The 21081-nt window shown below is 45.8% G+C and overlaps 1 protein-coding gene across 3 annotated transcripts in view; it reads left to right on the forward strand.

Annotated features, from left to right (window-relative positions):
- Positions 1-21081, forward strand: part of Fgfr2 (fibroblast growth factor receptor 2) — a 105477-nt gene that overhangs the window by 43161 nt on the left and 41235 nt on the right. For all 3 annotated transcript variants that reach the window (XM_052197289.1, XM_052197308.1, XM_052197299.1), the window contains one exon: positions 3651-3774. In XM_052197289.1, the coding sequence (XP_052053249.1) occupies positions 3651-3774 (124 nt within the window). The remainder of the gene's footprint in view (positions 1-3650; positions 3775-21081) is intronic.

The following is a 21081-nucleotide window of genomic DNA, read 5'->3' on the forward strand; positions in this document are numbered from 1 at the left end:
GATTTGGAAATCTTTGAATATTTTGTCGTTTTGCAATGAGGAAGCCAAACATCCAGGTGACAGTTGGGGCCTTTGACCTTTGACTTTTTGGTGACACATTTTGATTCTGCATAAGTTAAATCTTCATTCCGTGTTGCTACTTGAACACAGCCAAGGCTTTCAAAGGCATTTAGAGAGGTTTGGGATCGCAGGAGTCTGGAAAAAAACAAAACAAAACCCACACCCACAAAAACAAAACAAAAACAAAAACAAAAAAACCCTGTCTGGGCTGCCTTCTGTCCTCCTTTGGGTGGGGTGTGGAACATTTGTGGAATCTGCTTTTGTGTGCTCCTGGTTAAAGAGCTCAGGGGCTTAGCTTCAGTCTGCTTTGTTTCAATACTGAAATGTTATTTCAAGAAAGACCTTGGTGAACATAGTTTTAGAACTCTGCTCGCCAATTCTGTTCCTTGGCAGCTGACAAATAACGAGGAATTCCGCACAAATTTGGCTGTGGGCAGGAATGAAAATAACGAGTTACGGGAATGTTGCTTGGTGCAGGGCTCCTCCTGTCCCTGGCCTTTTGTTCTTGGTCAGCTAGAGAGACCCAGGAGAGAAACATACCCCAGAGCAGGATTTAGGACCCAGCAGCCGGCTGAGGAGACATTGGCTTTCATTTCACGCGTCTCGGTATTTCTCTGTACACACACACACACACACACACACACACACACACACACACAAATACACGGGTTTGATGCTGAAGGCATCAAAAGTCTTCCTCAGTGACTTTCCGTCTTATTTGGTGAGGCAAGGTCTCTCTCTCACTGAGTCTCAAACTTGCCCCTGGGCTTGACTGGTTATTTTCTGTGGACAAGATACCCAGAAGTAGCATTACACACTTAAACAACAGCAACAACAAGCAAAAGTGTCATTAGCTTTAATGGGTGCCCGCCGCCTTATTCCTCAGACTGGTTTCTCTGGTTTTTTTGTCGCTGTTCCCCTTTGGTGTCTGTGTTCCCTTTTATTCACTTACCGGGTTCTGAAGTGACACCAATCTTCCCAATTTTTGTTAATCAGCTGCTGAACAAGTGTCTCATTATTGTTTTAATTTGCATTCCCTTGATTGCTAATGAGGATGAGCAGAGTCTTAGATTTGGGGGGAGGTGGTTATATTCCATGTGCAAAAACAGTGTACATGCATTTGATTGGAATGACAAAATAATTGTGGCCCTGCAGCTCAGAGATACTCAGAGCATGCTGATGGGCACAGTGCATGTCACGTGCTTTCTGCACTGGTATCTGCTCCTGCATGGGTGTCTGCTTCAGGTCATACAGAAGCATGGTGTGCAAACACTGACTTAATAAATTTCCAAACCCGGTGCCTTTGGTTTCTTAAAGAGTTGCTACTACAGTTGTTTAAGCAGTTGCTAATGGACAATAGGTAGGCATTCCTCTACAGAAGCATCCAGGCCCTGCTGTTGGCAGTTTAGTCTCTAAGAGCAACCCTTGGAAAATGCCATATCTTTAATGTTTGGGTCTCATGATATGTCAAGGAATTCAATTGGGAGCAGAGGTGTTAGGGAGAAAATATGAATGTCACTGCATGTGGGAAGTTATTAATGGAGTCACAAGGTTCTAGAAAGCTGGAAATACTGAGTAACAGGGTTCTAGAAGGGGTGGAAATGCCCACTTTGGTATATGTGCTTCTTGTTGCAAAAACATTTTATCCATGTTAACTTACTCATATTTGTAGTGTGTCTCTAAGAAGTTAATATCCAAGATCCTTTCTTAGAATGCCATAGACCTAAGAGAACACTTGGCTGATCATGTGCTCTGAGAGGGGGTATGGGGGTGGTATCCAAAAAGGCAGCTGCTGGGCTGTGTTGCCCCAAGCCAAGATCTGATGGCTTGGGTAGCCAGCGTCACCTCTCTTAGCAGTTCGTGGGCAAGTCCATTTGGAACATGCCGTGTGCCAGGGTCTGAATCCAGGCACAAGAAAGACATTGACAGTTTGGATGGGGTCCAGAGTGAGGCGCTGCCCAGATTAAAGGCTCACAGGCATGACATTTGAGCGGGGGCTCAAAGAACTGAATATTTACAGCAGGGCTCAGGGCTGGATTATGAAGCGTGGACTCTGGAGCCTGTGGCTGACTCCCTAAACTACCTTCCATGTGACTGGCAGGGAGAGAACCAGTTCTGCTCATTCAGAAAGCCTGACACAGAGGGTCCCCTTGTGTCCCCATCTGCCTTGAGTTCTGTAGAAGCTCTAGCCGGGGCCTTCGCCTCCATCCCTCAGAGTGACATCTCCAAGTAGCACCCTGGGACAGGAACTTGATAGGTTCCCATAAGACTATGGACTTGGTATGACTTCCCCCGAGCAGGACACTCATGTTGAATGATGTAGGGGGCACTGCTTTTTCTCAGGCAGTCTTGCTGGTCCTGCAAGGGGACCAATGTGAGTCTTTTGAGTAGAACACAGACCTCTGTCACCAGTCCGAAGCCCTCAGATTCTTTCCTTCTCCCCACCTATCCGGCTTGCAAGTCGGGCTTCCTTTATCACCTCCCTGTGCTGGACTCTGAGGTAACTCCACGATTATGCAAGGGTTAGGGTCAGTGGCATCTAAGCAAGGTAACTGCCCCTCCTCATTTCTAACCCTCTGCTTGTGCTATTAAGAGGGATCCAGCCCTCACCCCAGTGGTGCTATGTGACATCCTAGTGGAGACAGTGATCTTGGCTTTGAGCTCAGTAGCAGAAGCTCCACTCGGCAGTTACCACCACAGCATACCATTGCTCTCGTTCGCAGGTGCATCCTGGGACAGCTGCCCCGCCCTCTGTTCATAGAAGGGCCTGACTATGAAGTCCCTTTCCCCATTGCCTACTTTAGGTTCTCACAAGATGAGAGCATTAGAACCTCATGTGAGCTGACAGGCTGTGGGTGGGAGTCATAATAGCTTAGTTTTATGTGAGCTTCTTATCTTTGCAAAGTCTCAAGACATTTACAAACAAACAGATAAGCAACTTGGAGTCCTTGCTCCCATGTCTGGAATTCTGGGAATACCAGGACCATGGGCCATTTATTTATCTTCCCATCAGGGAGGGGGAGGGGCAGACCCATGGTCCCAGTGGAAACATACTATCCTGGGGCCCAGAGAATGAAACAAACTGTCCTAGGAACAATAATAGATCAGACCCAAAGACTTCTTGAGGGAATTGAATTAGCTAAGGCAGAAGGTGTAGCATACAGCCGGCGATCACCGGTGTGGGCTCTAGGTGATTCTGTGGTGCTCTGGGGACTTCAGTCTCCTGGTGGGAGGATGGTTGCCCACCAGTGAGGTATGACATCGTGAGGTTTGCCAGTTGGACCTCTTGGCCATGTAGGTTCTCCTAATGGAACCTCAAATCCAAGGCAAGGACACACGTTTACAGGCTCCTGAATACCAGTCTGTCAAGCTGTTCTAGGGAAAGTGTTCTGAATGTTAATTGTAGGACAGTTTACAAATCCTCTCCATTCTCTGCTTCCACCAACTTCCTGGGCATTGAACCCAGGCCGTGTACGTACTGAACATGTTTTGTCTATGAGCTCAACTTGGATCCAGCCAATTTCATTCATACTGCTTGCATCTGGTGCTTAGTCTGGGATAAAGAACTATCATTCCTTTGACTCTTTCAGGTACGAAACCAGCACTGGAGCCTTATTATGGAAAGTGTGGTCCCATCAGACAAAGGCAATTACACCTGCCTGGTGGAGAATGAATACGGATCCATCAACCACACCTACCACCTTGACGTTGTTGGTGAGTTTGCCTTGACTCCTTTAAAACCATGGTGGTGAAGTTATTTTTTACCTCACATTTAAGGAGAATTGTCTTCTCTCCCTTTTGTATCCATAAGATGTCATCTGAGAAGGTCTCATCTGCCAAATGACTGTGTTCTGTTTCTATGAGCTTGGGGGAGATCTTGGGGGAGATCTTGGGTCCTAAGTGTCATCTTTTATCAGATGGATGTGGATAAAACATTTCATTCTAGAAGCTAAGATTACTTTGAATAGTCTTAAGTGTGCGCAGGGAAACTTTGATTATGTTTGTAAGTGTGTGTCTGTGTGGATATATGCAAGTGAGTGTAGTGCCTGTAGTGGACAGAAGAGGGCGCTGGATTTCCTGGAGCTAGAGTGCTGGGCAGTCGTGTAACACCAGTGTGGATGTTGGGAACAGAACTCAGATCCTCTGGAAGAGCAATGCTTGCTCTTAGCTGCTGAGCCACCTTTCCAGCCCTGGGAAATTTTGTTTTTAAAAGAGAGGCAACATTGTTTAAAGAAGGGCAACTTATCACAGGGCCTGAAGTGTAAAGAAACAGTTAATATAATGATTGAGTCTGAGCCTGGCTGGAAGAAAAACAGTCAATGTCAGAAATGGTCGTTAGGTAGTTCAATGCCTATCCCTCTGAGCAAAGGAAGCCACCTATGTCAGAGACTCACAAATATGTTTTTTGTCACAGAGCACACATAAGTAAGTCATTTTCATTTCCCATCTTAAGGCTACACAGCCTGTAGTTCCAGAATGGGACATTTCTTCCCAAGTTTTACTGTTTATCATGAGTTTGTGTTGTGACTACTCAAGAGATTTGATTGGTTGCGACATAAGTTACTTTTCTCATTGTTGCACAGAATACTTAGCAAAAGCAACTTAGGAAGGAAGGGTACATTTGGGTTCCCACTTTGAGTCTGTCATGATTGTCATGACATGTGACATGTCAGGCATGGGGTCAGGAGCAAGGTACCTGGTCACATTGTATCATCTATTTTATCTGTTTCCTGTGGTCAGGAAACAGATGAATACTACCACCAGCTTGCTTTTCTCTTCTTGTACAATAAACTTAATGGGGTGCCCACTTTTAGGGTGGGTCTTCCCATCTTTATTAACTTAATCTAGAAACTCCTGCACAAACTTGCCCTGAGGTTTGTCTTCTAGGTGATTCTAGGTCCTGTGAAGCCAATGGTGTTTGCTGACAGTTACTGACCCGAGTCTGCAGCTAGGACTGCTCTGTGTCACAAGGATGGCGGGCTCAGATCTCTTCCTAAAGGAGCTTTCTGTGCTCTCACTTCTCAGGCAGAGTGACACTCACCTGTCACTCTGTCCTTGGTCATTTCTTTGGGTTACTCTTATGTGTGCAGATTGATGACTGAGGAGTCAGTTCGTTTTGCTTTCTCACAGGTGATAAGGTGACACAAATGGATCTACCCACTGTAAACACAGACTCTGCTACATCATTTCCTCTGCATTCATGGCCCTGGGTATTATCTTACTTATAGATATTTCTGTCTCTTTCATAAGACATAAATTATTTGAAGGGAGATTCTGCAAATTCTTGAATTACCCAAGAACCAGTGAAAACCTGTCTCAATACAGGATTAACCAAACCACATAGATTTGTTGAATTGGAAGATTTAGGTTTAACTAAAAGTTAAACAGAAAGTCATATTGATTTTACTGTCTGGTTAAGTGAGGTTATACTCACAAAACTGCCTTATAAAGCACAGCATAGCATGCAGTCTTTTAGCTTACATATGGGTGTAAACATTCAATGTCAAGAGTATGAGTTATTTAGGAGTCTTAGTGTAAAATTTGATAGGTCACTGTGTAATATTTATCCTATAACTATTCATAAAAGAGTGCCAGAGCCTTCTTTCTTACTTCTTATTTATTTATTTATTTATTTATTTATTTATTTATTTATTTATTTATTTTTGCTGTTGTTTGTTTTTTTTGCGATAGAGTCTTATGTAGTCCAGGCTAGCCTTGAACTTGTGGTAGTTGAGGGTGATCTTGAACACTCCTGGATCACCTGCCCCCATACCTGGTTTGTGTCCCATTCTCAAATACTGAGGGCTGAAATTAGGCAACTACTCTATCACTGAGCCATCTTCCAGGCATTTTTGAAAATATGTATATTGTCAATTGAGATGAGATCTTGTTAAGTTGCCCAGGCGGGTCAACGTTTCAATCTTCTTTCTGCCTCAGCGTTCTGATTGGTAGCTCCTCTTAAGACCTGTGTCATCAGGCCTGGCTCTGGTCCTGTTTCTTATAGAGACATTCGTGGTGTGCTAGACTCCAATATTTTAGTAAACACACAGACACAGGAATGACGTGTGAGAGGATTTCTTTTGTCACAAATGGCTCTAAATCCATTCATCAAAGAGCACATGACTTGGGATTTACTTCAGGCTGCACCGACAAATCTGACACAAACTGTTTGCATTAAGAATGCCAGATTTGGGGCTAAAAGTTCTGAATACTTAAGTTTAAAATTAAGTAATTTATTATGGAGAAAAAAAAATAATTGTTCTGTAGTAGTCCTTTGGGACAGCCTAGCACAGGTCTACAAATTATTCATGGTTGGGGCCATTCCAAGAATTGAGGAGTCAAGGCAGGGCTGCTGTAGCCCCAGGGTCTTGCTTACAGCAGGTTTTAGCTTGAGTTGTTGTGTTAAACATTCAAAAGCCCTCCTCCCCCCTCCCCTTTGAGCTCTCTGGCAGCTCACCCCTGTGAAAGCTCTGAAGTCTCTCTCAGAGTTTCGGGCTGGGGTTTGAATGGACCTGCTGAATAATGGAACTGGGCTGTCTAATGTTAATCCCCTGGCAATCAGTCCTGCTGAAAAGAGCATATGATTCAGTGGTGTGATGCGGAGGGAGCGTGGAGTGTATGGAGTAATGCAGAGAGAGGCCTGATTATGTCACAAGTTTGGGAGATCGCCCAGCTCAACCCGGGCCAATAATGACGAAATGCTGGTTGGGGATATCCATTAAAGCACAGCTCCAGTGATTTTTTTTTTCTAAGTCTTGAGCCTTCTTTATAAATAGTCAAAAGTCAGTGGAATATAAGACATTTTCAGTAAAGTTGGAGGTGTTGGAAACTCTCTCTCCCTCTCTCTTTCTCTCTCTCTCTCAAAGCTGCATCGTGCTTTGGAGAACGTCTAATAAAACGAGAAGTGAGTCAGCCGGAGAGCCTCGTAGAGACTTACAGGGTTGGCAGTAATTCTGAGCATCTTGGCAAGTGGAAAAAGAAAAGATTCAGGCGTAGGCAACAAACTCCTGGTGGCCCTGGAGCCCAAATGCCGTACTTTGCTGTGTGGTAACAGGGTCTCAGTTGCCGCTGTACTTCACCGAAAACTAGAAACCGTTGGCAGCGGATGGAAGGCCTGTCCCTGTGCTAGCTCTGTCTGTGGTTCAGGTGTTGGGAGGGAGCATCGAGACTGGACACTCCACTCCTGCACTCCCATGCAAAAGCCATGAAGCTGTATGATTTAAGTGACACTCTTGTGTCCTGGAATAAAACAGCAGGTCATTGTCATGTGTGAGGGGGTCGATCTTCATGTACAAGGTCTCTTTAGGACCCTTGCTTGATCCTCATTAAAATTGACACCATTACTTTGCAGCCATTTACAGCAAAGGAAAATTAGCATGAAGCCATGCCTTGGTGATTGTGGCAATAATAAAACAGCCTGCCGGGTAAATGACTACAGGAGGCAGTGAGTCTTCACTGTGATTGTTCGGTGAAGATGCTGAAGTCCTTGATCTGAGGGACATCCCGCCACCACCCACATCTCTTGGGTCTGACCCAAGAACGGAGGTCCTGGCATGATAGGAACAAATACGGCTTGGTGTAGTGATAAGAGTAGCCAGCCTGATGTCAGAAACATCTGGGCACCAGGAGAGTTGTCAGGCTCTTCTGAAGCTGCATTATAACCAGCAGCGTTGCAAAGAGTTTGTCTCGCTTGCTTGATGGCCGCATTAGTGCCTTAAAACCGCTGTAGCAGAAGTCCCCACTCGGATTACTCTTTAAAAACTTTTGTTAATCTCAACTTGAAGAAGTGTGTCTGTGTGCATTTGTGTGTTTATGCATAGTCTAGGAGTGTGTGGCTGCTAGAGGTCAACTTCTGTGCTAGTCCACCGGAGCCTTTCACTCTTCTTCCTCTTCCTCCTCCCCACTTCCTCCAACTCTTCTTCCTCCCCCTCCTCGCCCTCCCCCTCTCCCTCCTCCTCCTCCTCTTCACAAGGTCTGTCACTGGGGCCTTGAGCTGAGCAGTTAGGTTAGGCTGACTGGTCAGCACGTCTGTGCCTTCTCAGCTCTGGGATTGCAAGCCTACATCATTATGCCTGGCTTTTTTTTTTACATGCATTTGAGCGAATCAAACCCAGGTTCTCATACTTGAAAAGCAGGTGTTTTACTGACTGAGCCATCTCCCGAGCCCCACAAGTCTTAATTAGGCAAATTGAGTGCCATCTGGGGACCAGTGGGTGAAGTTCTCTTTCCTGCTGACTTTGCATCTTTGGGTAATGCTGTCATCTTAGACTGGTTTGGCTGCCTGACTTGCAGAGTATCATAGAGCCTCCTTATTCCTCCTTCCATCCCTCACCTCATCTCAAGGCTGAGGAGATCTGGGCCCAGCAGGGGTCAGTGACTTGTACAAGGACTTAGAGAAGACACTACAGTAGGCATCTCAGACTTGGTCCCCTTGGCTCTAATTCAGAAGATTTGTTTCAGGCAAGGGGAGACTGATCCGTAGATAAAGCACTTGTCAAGCCAATGGACTTGGGGACTAGTGGACAGGAGTTTGAATCCTTAGAACCCAGGTAATGCTGGGCCAGCATGGCAGTCCCAGCTCTGGAGGGCTGAGACAGGATACTGCGTAGGCGAGTTAGTGTGATTAGCTCTGTTGGGGAGCTCCGAGTTAGAAAGACCCTGTTACAAAGAATATGGTAGAAAAATAATCAAGGAAATTCCTGATGTGAACCTCAGACCAACACAGGTACATACACACTTGGATCCACACGAAGGCAAGGATACATAAATGCATACATGTATGTATTCATACATACATGCATATTTATGAAGAAGTGAGGGGTTAGTACCCTTCTTCACTCTTGTAGCCCCTTCAGCTCTGAATTACGAGCCTTTTTTCTTGCTAACCATTATACTTCAGTGTTCCCAGAGACTATTGGATACTTATTGGTGACTCTTTTCTCCTGATATTTGGTATTGGATGGGGGTGGGGAGGGTGCAGTGGAGGTCTGAATAACATGCCTGATCCCTTATTAGTTTAAAGAAATTCTCTGGAATCTCATCTCCCAGCTCAGGTGTTGGATGGTTAGGACTGCCATTTGCTGTCCTTCTCTTCTGGCTGGAGGTAGCTCAGCCTTTACCACCAGTCCTGTCCTGGCCTGTCACTGGTAGGCCAGAAAGACACTGTCGGCTAGCCCTTGACACAAATCCTCCACGGCTCAGCACTAGACGTGATGGGTTACAGCCTGGTACCCTGTGCAGAGTACCTCAGGTGTGTATTTAAGAAGAATGAAGTCTTGCTTAGACTGTTAAGCCCCGCTGTGTGGCTGACCCCTGGCCTGGAGCCTCTGGCAGTCTCCAGTGAGAGGAAGAAATTGCACAAAGCATTGGTTTGCTACATGGAAGCTAGGATGACAAAGGCTTCAGTATGATCTCATAGCAGTGAGGAAGGGATCAGAGGAGCCTGATATCCAACTCAGGACCTGCTTGTGGATCTGGAAGAGTGTTCATGTCCTTGATGTGATAGTAGGGGCCGGGACAGGGGTGTGGCTCAGTTGGTAGAGAGCTTCCCTAGAATACATGATGAAGTCCTATGTGTGACTTCCCCCCACCCCCAGACTGCATATAACCAAGTATAGTATGGTATGCCTGTAATCTTAGTAATTATGGAGAGGATTAGAAGTCCATGGTAATCTTTGGCTACAAAATGAGTTTGGGACCAGCCTGGGCTATATGGATGAAAATAAAGACGTGGCAATAGGATGTTTGATAGTGAATCACTTAGTCATTGAGTTCATTATAGAAACTTCCACTAATAGGATCTCCTTGCTTTCTTCTGAAAAAGATGAGAGTCTTAGTTTCCATCTCATTGGCTTCTTAGAACTTGATGTCACAGGGGGAATCTTGGGTACAGAACTTAAATGACTCCTAGCCAAGATCTAGAGGTCTTAACACTGAGTGTTGGCTTCTCTTCCACTCTTGCTTGTAAGCCTTGTTCTTCCAGCGCCAGCCAGGTTTCAGCTCTGAGACCCTCAGAGGCCTTCCAGTGGTTGCTTGGCCTCTGGGCCTCACCTAGATCTCTCTATATTTCTGATCTTGCTGCGGGCAGACACTATCCTATTTCTTGTTGTAGCTTGATACCATGCTGGAGCTATCTCTCTCTGCCAGTTCTGGACTTAGGAAACCTAGCCAGAGGGAGGTAGAAAGCCCCTCTTCCCTCCATCGTGCATGAGCTGAGGGTTAAGGTTGTATGCAGCTGATAGTTCACAGTGACAGCCTTTGTGAAAGAACACGGAATCCTAGTCCCAGAGTAGCAGTGTGCAGGAAGTGCGTCCCCGTTGATCTGTGGCCTGGTCTACCTTCCAAAGGCCCACTTTTAGGGACTTACTTTTGGCAGCCAGGTCACAAACCCTAAAGGCCCTCTCCAGCCCTCAAAACAGTGCCACCAGCTGAGATTCAAGCATTCAGAACCTGAGGCTTTGGAGGGAGGGCATTCCTGACTCAAACCAAGATGGGCAACAACCTGCTTTGTTTGGCGCACCCAGACAAGAAAGAGGTGCTACGAGAGCATGGCTCTAAATCCGGCCCCGGGAGATCCGCACGCTTATTAGGCAATCCTGTGCTTCCTCACCCGTCTCCAGGCTGAGACACACACTCAGCCTATTCCTCATTACAGGGGTGCTGAGCCTTAGTACTCTCTTGATGGGGATTTCAAAACTCCCTGGGGTCAAAGCTGGTTAATGAGATTTCATTGCTCCAGAGCGGCTCCACATTCCTGTCTTACCACAGGGCTTCCAGGGGCAAAGACTGGTCAGCGGTCAGGTGCTTCCAAGGCACTGCCTGGCAAATGAGTGCTTTCCTGGAAGAAGTTAGCCCTCGCAGAAGGGGGCTTGTAGACACCAATATGGTAGGGATCTATCAGTGCTTGGTTAATAGTCTATTTTTGCTCTGTTCTGAGGACCTTCAGAAGCCCTTTGACTACAGTTGGGGAAGGAAGGTTACTGATTCCCCCCAGTTCTGGCAAGTTGGTGAAGGTGACCAACAAAGAGGGCTGATGTTTGGTTGGCTGTCTGATCTATGGCACAGAATCTGTGGTAGGAGCTGGGAGGTGTAGCAGTGTTGAGGTCAGGTTAATGTCCTGACGTGTTTTCCTGGGACTGTGCATAGAAAGTGCAGGTGGCAGCAGGTAGAGAGAAAGCTACTTAACCACATGCAGCCTGGGAACAGGTTTAGCTTGAGAATGTATTCATTCGTGGACCATAACAACAGTGTGCAGTAACGGGCCCCTTGGGTTAAACACGGCTAATCTGCAAATCCAGTCTCCCAAACTTCTTAATTCTCTAATTTATTGTATTGTCAGTCAAGAATGGTCATGCTACAAGTTTCAGATTTTGGAGAATTTAGGATTTCAGGGTTTTGGAATTACAGATGGTCAACCAGCAAAGCAGATTCACACATAGCCTGACATCCAGGAAATGCCCTAACTTGAAGCACTGCAGGCCCCAGGCATTTTAGATAAAACACATTTACCCTGTAATGGAGAAACTAGTCCATGAGTCATTTATATTTGAGTTATATATTTATATTTATATATTTATATTTGAAATCTTAACATATTTCAAATTCTGAAACAGAAAAGCTACAGTTTTTAAATACATGTATTCATACAGCTTAATCAGCACCTGCCTTTATGAACTAAAGGGCCAGGTCATTGAGTCTGATGTCAGCTCTTGTTAGGAGTCAATATGGCAGTGGCCCAATGTCCTTCCCCTTGTGAGTGATGCATGAAAGTTTGCACTCATGGACCCCCTTCCCTCAGAACAGCCTGCTATTGTGATTGAGTTCACACCTTCCTGTTTGGTTTTTATGTCCACAGACAAGGAGAAGAGAGAATGCGGCCAGGGTGTGCTGCTCAGTAGGAGCTTTGATTTGGAAGGGTGTGCTTTTTACTGGTATAGGTTTCTCATGCAGGTGTAGAGCAGGAGGCCGTGGGAGGAGGTGACCAAGGACATTGGTGCTGTTATGTAGCCGGTGTCCTGTTTTTCTGTGAAGGAGACAGTGAGGAAGTCCCTGTCCTGGTTTGGAGGGAGAGGTTAGAACATCTTCCCTGTTGTATTGTGATGATGAATTCTGTCTTGTCAGTGTAGTGTTGGGATCTGGGTGATGATTCCAAGCCTTTCTGCTACGTGAGCGCATCGTGAGCTACAATTAATCTCGAGCACCCTGTTTTGGCTCTAGGAAAACAAACAGTTGATCCTCTAGCTTCTCATGTTGTCTCTACCTGAGGGAGACATTTCTTGTTTGCTCAGATGTGCTGAGAGCTTTTCCTTCTGCTTGATCCACCCCAGGAGCAGACGAGACCTCCAAGGGATTAGCACAGAGCTCTCCCTCCCTCCGGACTTCCTCCAAGGAAGGCTTTTCTAAATGGTGAAAGTTGATAATGGGAACCAAGTTGCCCTTGTGCCTACACATGCCAGTCTATTTCAGTTCATCCTTGTGGCCCATACGCTGCTGACAGGGCCATAGTATGTCATCATATTTAGGCTGTGCATATCCTTTTTTTCCTTTACAACATGACCATAACAAGCTTGGTATACATCTATTTATTGGGCACCTGTGAATACTTTTCTAGGACATATTTCTAAAAATAGGCCTGCTTGATCCTTTCAGATAGATATTTGCATAGCCTTTGAAACCCAAGGCATAAAATTTTGGCTTTGGGGGTTTTCCAGTGATTCCCATTTTGTTTCTTTGCAAATCACATGAGAAAAGATGGAGTCTAATCTGGAGTTCACCCTTTCTGACAAGAGGATGTCTTTATTGCCTGAGCAATTTAAATAAAAGAGCAAAACCTTCTTTGGCATGCTTTTCCTGTGAAGGCAGCCCGGCACTGCGCGCACCAGCTAGATCACACATTCCTGAATTGTCCTGCTCCTCTTAGGCTAGTGAGATGCAGGGCTTTACAGTGTCCCGCCCAGTAGGGTGGATCTCAGCTGTGTTTACCTCTGCTCCTCAGGCGGGAGATTGTGGACATCTGACGTCTGAATTGACATCAGCATCCACACCAAAGGCCAGTGTAGTGGGGACCTTATGTAGACTTGGTATTGAGAGAACAACTGTCATTTAGTAAACGGATCAAGGTAGTAGACTTCACTAAGAGGGTGGGTTTGTCATTACCCTAGGAATAAACTGCATTGATTTAACGATATTGTCACATTTCCTATGTCTCCTTTACTATAACAACAACAACAACAACAACAACAAAGCTGTGGCTGGGCTGGAGATGTAGCTCAGATGTAGAGTGTTTGCCTAGCAAACACGAAGCCCCAGATTTCACCCCAGTACCACAGGAACTGGATGCACCAGTGTATGCCTATAATCCCAGGGGGAGGCAGAAGGATCAAAAATCTAAGGGCATGGTCATCAGTATGGCCAGGTTGAAGCCAGCCTGGGCTATACGTATAGCATACAACTGACCATTTTGAATTGTTTTTGAAGATCTGGTTTAGTGATATTTAACACACTTAAAACATCATCCTTGTCTATCTCCTGAGTCTTGTTTACCTCCGGAGAGCCAAGTCCTCTGTAAAGAAAAGCACAGGCCCTTTGGAATCAAAACATGAGGTAAGAGTTGACAGTGCTGTCATACCCCTGAAGTTTCTGAGCTCAAGGGTGTCTTAAACATTTGGGGTATAAATGACACCAAGCTCAGCTCCTATAATTTGCCTAAGAAGATCTAAATTGACAACCCAGCAGGTAGAAGGCTCTCAATTCCAAGCCAGTCATTCTCTGTGACATTCATTAGGGTATTTTGCTTCTACATGTTTGGGTCTTCCCAGGCTCTGAGCCCAGCCAGCCCTTTGCTGTCTGTCCACGCCAGTGAGCAAGCACAGAAGAATTAGTGCTGTTTTGCTTCTAGCATTTTGCATGGTGCACCCTTCATAAGTCATTTGGGGACCTCGGCACTGGAGGAGAGACACTCATCTCTTCCTAAACAACCTTGTTCTTCAGACTCTGCAAAGGTGTGGGAGAGGGTCTGGGTGGGGTTGGTTGGAGACATCCAAAGCCCCAGCCTGATTCTGCAAGACTTTGCATAGGCAGATGTTCCAACAGGAGGGGCGGCTACCTGCTGGAACAGGAGTGAAGATCAGAAGAGGGGAAGGCAGTAAGCCAGGCACTGCTCTGTGGTTAAAAGTGCATGTTCTTCTTGCAGAGGACCCCAATTTGGTTCCTAGCACCCATATCAGGTGGCTCACAACTGCCTGGGGACTCCAGCTCTGGAAGATCTAATGTCTCTGAGCTCTTAAGTGCGTATACTCAGCACCTCCTTAACACACATTATTAAAAAGAGCAAAAATAAGTCTTTTTTAGGACAGCTCAGTGGGTATAATGCTTATTGTGTAGACATGAGGCCCTGAGTTCAGATCCCCAGAATCCATGCAAAACAAGCTGGGGAGGCAGAGACTGGAGAACCTCTTGGTTTTGTTGACTAGCTAACCAAGTCAGCTGATGAGCTCCCCGATCTGTAAGATCTCAAAATGAAAAGGGAGGAGCTGGTGAGGTAGTTCAGTGGTTACAGTATTTGCCCATACAATCCTGATGACCATAGTTTGATCCTTGGAACCCACGTAATGTGGAAGGCAAGAACCCACTCTACACAGTGTCATGGTGTACATTGACATACAGTCATAAAATAAAACTGAGGGAGAGAGTAGCCAAGGGAGACACACGCTGTATTGACCTGGCCTCCACAGAAAGGTGTGAACCTGCACACATGGGCGTGTGTGTGTGTGTGTGTGTGCGCGCGCGCGCGCGCGCGTGCGCACAAAAGAAGACAGAGGAGAAGAAAGAGAAGAGAGGAAACAGCCCATGAAGAACCCTAGGTCTAATGGTGCATGCCTATCACCCAACACCTAACACTGGAGAAGCCAAGGTAGGATGATCGTGAGTTCAAGCCCAGCTTGGGCTACAAAGCAAGACCCTGCATTTTAAAAGTAAATAACTCAGGAGGCAGAGACAGACAGATCTCTGAGTTCAAGGCCAACCTAGTCTTTATAATAAGTTCCAGGGCTACGGGTGTACGGGTGTAGGGGTGGAGGAGGGGTGGGGAGAGATCGACAGAGACAGGAGACAGGGGGTGGGGCAGACTGATTATGCACTCTTGTCCTTGTCCTGGGTACCAGCACTCATTCTGAAAGTCTACTGCTCCCTTGATCCTCACACCACCTTCTCCACTGATCACTTTTAGTTCTGACTGTCTTTTGTGCTGATAGCTAGAGGCTGGGAAAAGGTTAGGGAAAACAAAACTCAGAATCCAACTGGCTTGAGCCTGGCCGGTACGAATTTGTCTGCAGAGGCCTGACGGGGCAGTGAACTCACTGCTAATTGTCACAAGCGTGAGGCCTTTAGCGGGATCTTGGGCTCTGAACATCAGTGGCTCTGATGGCTGCCTCCCCTCATAGCCACGCCTCACCAACCGGTGTAGTGTGTTCTTGGTGAGAGAAAAGTCAGGTCGGCTTTAGAAAGAAAAAAAAAAAAGACTTCTCTCTTGTTTTTACTTGTCTTGCAAATCGCAGGATGTTCTTTCTCTCTTCGGCCCTCTGCAGTTGCTAAGAAACCGCCATCTTGGAAGAAGGGCAATTAAGTTTTGATTTAAGGACGGAGCAGGCGAGGTTATCCTTCAGTGAATGGGCTGTCCGAGAGGACGCTGGCTGCTTCCAGGGCCTTCCTGGGAACTCGGCACGGCTTCAGTCTCGCTGCTAGAGAAAGTAGCTTTCGACTTTTGGGGGAGTGGGGCAGGGAGTAATAAGCGCTGCTTAACTTTTGAGAAGAAAAACTCAGGAGACTGGAAACCAGGGGCCCTCGGCTTGATTAATTTATAGGTGTGATTTAAGAGTCTGGTCCTCTGATCCCTGAGATACCTGTTTACCAGCATCTGTAGACCGGAGGCCTCTGCTCTGTCACAGCAATTGTAGGTGTATCTTATGCAAACACATCATTACATCCTGAGGAGTCCTGACATGTTATAAAGTTCCAGTGGTCAATTAACAAAGACTTATTCTCTGTCACTCAGGTATTTCCCCTTTCCCTTCCCCCTCCCCCCAGCTCCATAATAACCGTGGAATGAAGAGGGCTGTTGTCCCTTGCCCCTCTTTGGCTGCGTCTTGGCTCCCAGCTACAGTGCTAGGTTTGAGAGTTAATGTGTCTATGTAGTCTCTCAGCAGCTGGGCTTTCTGCTGTGGTGAAGTAGATACTTGAAGCAAGGGGTCTGGGGGTAGGGGTGGGGGATGGGGGTGGGGTGGGGGAGAGAGAGAGAGAGAGAGAGAGAGAGAGAAAGAGAGAGAGAGAGAGAGAGAGAGAGAGAGAGAGAGAGAGAGAGAGAAAGAGAGAGAGAGAGAGGCGGGAGCACATGTATTTTAAAGCACTTCAGGCTGTATTTACTAAGCATTTATTCAAAGGAACCTCATTCCAGAGCTGCAGGCCAACTGTCTCATCAGCCACGGCCCCACCCTTTGGACTGTGTTTCCACTGTGTCTTAATTTGAAATTCACACAGGGGCCTCCAAAGGCTGTTTAAAAGCCCCTCCCCCTTTCTTCCCTGCCTTCTGGACTCATGGATCAGCAGCCTCTAAGTCCAAATTGTAACCATTTTCAAATTGTAGTCCAGAAGTAGAGGTAAGCTGCCCGTGGGCTTAGCCCCTTTTCCTAGTATTTATTTCACTCACTCCCCTGGAAAAGGAAAAATGTGTTTTCTATAATATCTGCGAGTTCAACATGCTATAAGAGAAGCTTGCCTCTCTGTAAATCCTGCCTGCTGGAGGAGATGTGATTTTTGTTGTCACGTAGAAGAGCTGAGCCAGCAATGGGCTTCAGTCTCTCGTCCAGAAATAATTCCCAGGCCTAATCCCTTTACTTCAGTGTGCTGTGAGGAGCTGCAAACCTGTGGGCTTTGATTTGCCTGGGGCTAGATGAGGTTCAGGGGAGCTTTATGGAGAACTATCATTCTGGGGCCTCACCCTCTTCTCCTGTGCCCACCGGGAAGGCTACACGGGGCCACCTGTGCCAGTCCTCCTCACCAGCATCTGATTTATTTGCATCTTAGCTTTCCAGAAGTTTTCTATGCACTTCCACCAGCATCCTGGTGGCTGCATTTTTTTATCCCTCCCCCAAACCCCCATGACAAGGTCTTACTCTGCAGCCCATGTTGACATGGAACTTCTGTTCCTCCTGTCTCGGTGTTTCTGAGCGCTGTGGTCATGGGTGCTGTACCCCCAGCTCCTCCAGGCCAATAGCTGTTGTTCAGGGTCTGTTGACATCAGATCGATGGCCGAGGACAAGATGGCAGATGCTGGCATCCTGGGGCCTTTTCCAAGACGTTTCGGGCCTCATTCTTCAACTTGTTTAAGGGCAGAGACTAGGGTTGCAAAGGAAATCAAAGCCTGATGTGGAGAAATGAAACATGAGGCCTACTGACTTTTTCAAAACATTTTAAATAACATTCTCTGAGGTTTCATTTTATACTGAGCGCAGCTGTAAGAAGTTTTGGAAGACGGTGTAAGGTTTCTATTACACAGCAACTGTACTTGCAGTTTTTTTCTGCCCAAAGTGAGAAAGAGCCGAGAGGGGAGAGTGGGTAGTTTGGAGGTTATTTTGTATAAGGTGAGAAAATTTGAAAAGATGAATTTCAAGACTGCGAGCTGTAACATTCAGTATGCTGTAATTTGCAAATGTTATATAAGACTGAACCATTGCAAAAGTCTCCTTTTTTCCCTTTGGGTGAAAATAGTCCGGATAGCTTGGAATAACTTAATAACCGGAGCTCAGCAGCCCTTTGACCACAAGGAAAACAAGACAGCAAGCTCTGGACCAGGCCCTGCCAGTGCTACCCCCGCGACCGATTCCCTGCCCAAGGCTGGTGTGGGAGATGCTGTGTGCTGAAAGCACTCCTTGTTCATGGGCAGTGTTATTCGTGTGTCATGTTTGCATATGAGATGGGGTTTTTAGACACAAGTATGGCTAATAAAAAAGGCTTGCAATGAAATTCCGTAGATCTGGCTCAGAACCTTAAGAGATTTTGTAGTACTTCTATTTCCAAGGAAAGTTACGCTGCCCGTACATGCGCACGCACACATGTGCACATGCATGGACACATACATAAAAGCATGTTTGTGAGTATAAAATTGGAAAAACCAAGTCAGGGAATGAACTGATAATTAAAATTCCTCCCCTGGGGCTGGAGAGAGAGCTTTGTGGCCAAGAGTGCACTGTTCTTGCAGAGGATCCAAGTTCAGTTCCTAGAACTCATGATGGTTACTCAGAACTGCATGTAACTCCATCTTCAGGGAATCCAGTACTCTCCTCTGGCCTTCAAGACCTGTATTCACATGTATACACACACACACACACACACACACACACACGCATACACACACACACAGGAACAGACACGTGCAAACGCACAGGCGTGCACTTAAACGCGTGTGGGGGCTAGAAGCAGCTGTTCTTACCCACCCTCAACTTTATTATTTCTCTTTTTAGGCAGGGATTCCCGTTGAACCTGGAACTCACAGATTTGTCTAGGCCGGCTTGTGAGTTCCAAGGACCTTCTTCTCCACTTTTCCAGTTTAGGTTTCAGTCATGTGTTGTCCCACTTAGCTTTTTAAATGCATGGTCTAGAGGATTAAACTCAGGACAGCAAGCTTATGCAGGAGGTGCTCGATCAACAGAACCATCCGATCGGCCCTGCAACTTTTCTTTTGTGAGAAGGAAATGACCTTCTTGGTATTTGACAAGTAGAAATGAGCCTATTTGTGAGTTTGGCTGGCAGCAACCAGCCCAGAGGTCAGCTTCTATCCTGCAGGTAGATTTCCTGTTGCATGTGCTTGGCAGGTATAATACAGGGACTTAATTCTATCCTTCCCATTTTAAAAGGCCCAGCTGGATTTAAAGCAAACCTTGGCCATTCTCGGTGGCATCCAAGTCCTTCTGACCCATTCCAGAAGCAGCACTTCATCCCAAAAGAGTAGTGGGTGTCCTGTGATGTATGAAGAAATGAAGCTTTCAGATTTTTTTTCCAGTCACAAAAATGAACAGTTCAACTTCTCTATTCTACATGGGTGATAAAGGAGGAGATGGATGACTCTTTGGGGGGCTCTGAAATTTTTATCTTTATTGCAGTGCAATGTAGGTGTCTATGAAGTGATGGAAGATTCCAGAATGAAATGTGCTCCAACATTTTCTTCTCTTTTAAAAAAGTTTCTTAAGGGCCAGAGATGATCTTATAGAGTAGAGTCTATTTGTATACAGTCTGGCTCTGGTTCAGCAAATTCTGCAGGATGATATTTTAATCAGAAAGGTCCCAATACAGAAAGGAAGAGACCTATCATTCTAATTTGCTACTTCCAGCCCAGTGTGTGGGAATCTCAAACGTAGGGCCATCCCTGGGAAGGCGAGCTGGTTTGGTGGCAGTGGTGGCTGGTGTGTAGGGTTCGTTTTATTTCTCTTAGATATTATTTTGTTGGCATTATGAGGCAAAGCCTTAGTATGTTAGCCTTGGCTAGAATTCACTGTATAGACCAGACTGGCCTCGAACTCAGAAATCTATTTGACTCTGCCTCCAAGTACTGAGATGAAAGATGTGTGCCACCATTGTGCTCTGCCCTGCCTGAATTGTATTTGTTAAGCTAGGACAGTAGAACTCTGTTGGAGAAAGAAGAAAAGAGAAGAGTTTGGGTATATCAGCATGATTTGGGAATAGGTTGGTAACCAAGGTGCATGTGGCTATTGATAGCGCTAACTGCTGTGAGGAAGGTTCCAGTCACTTTGTAATCAGTGTTTTTATTTGAAATTAGACATCAGCCCAGTCCATTATAGTTAATTCTTTCTGTCTCTCAATCATCCCAATCATCCATTTATTTGTTCGGCATTTATTTTACTGTTATAAGAGCAGTAACATGATGTACTCCTAGCTTTAAGTGCAGAGACCCTTATCTTCTATCTTAGGTAGACCAGATCTCTAGAATATATTCCCTTTATGTAACTGAAAGTTTATATTCTGTGATTAGCCACTCCATTTCTCCTCTTCTCCACGCCTGCCCACCACAATTCTATTCTTTTGATATATGAATTGAGAGCTTTAGATGCCTCCTTACAAGTGGCCTCACACAGTATTTGTCCCGTGACTAACATATTTTTTCCTAGCATAATGTCCTCCAGGTCCACTCCCATTGTCAATTGTCATCAAATTGCATGCTTTTCTTCTTTTTAAAGCTGGTTAGTTTCTCCATTGTATATAGAGACTAGAGTTTTTATTTTACCCATTCTTCCGTTGATGGGCATTGAGGGTGTTGACTAAATTAAACTCTGGGTTGTTGTGAAGAGCTTTGTGATGGCTGTATCTCAGATCCTCACTGAACTGAGAGTTGCTGGATCAGATGAATTGCTTTGTTTTTTTTTTTTTTTAACTCCAGCTTCCTGTCCTTACCCTCACAATTGTATTCCCACCGCCTTGGTACGGGGGTTCACTCTCCAGCCCCTCAGCTGTACTGGACTTATTATCTCTTTAATGATAGTTTTGATTTGCATTTTCCTAACGATTACTGATGCTAAGCATCCTTTCAGCTGCTTGTTAGTCATTTGTAGGTCTTTGGAGAAATCCCTTAGTCTACTTTTAATTGGACATTACCTAGTTCTTTAGGGACCTCATGTGTAGGTGCAAGCAGACCTTGACCTGGTCCCTCTATGGGTTTCTACCAAGAACGCCTCTCTTCTGCAGTACAATCTTCTGATATAAGACAAGGAGAAATGTGCTTTGTTGAGACTCTTCTTAGTGAGCCTAGAAAGGAAAGGCTAAGCATCCCTCTTGTAGGGCCTCCTCTGGCACTATGAAACATAGTCTGGAAACAGGCATCTGTCCTTGTGTTTCTTTAGTGCCACATCAGAATATGCTAAGGAATATCTACTTCTATGCATCTGGTGCCTGGCGCACAGTGACAATCGGTACTTGTCAAATGGATGAATGACTAAAGAAAGAACCACTGAGCAT

Source organism: Apodemus sylvaticus, chromosome 1 (genome assembly GCF_947179515.1).
Source record: "Apodemus sylvaticus chromosome 1, mApoSyl1.1, whole genome shotgun sequence".
In the NCBI taxonomy this organism is placed as follows: Eukaryota; Metazoa; Chordata; class Mammalia; order Rodentia; family Muridae; genus Apodemus; species Apodemus sylvaticus.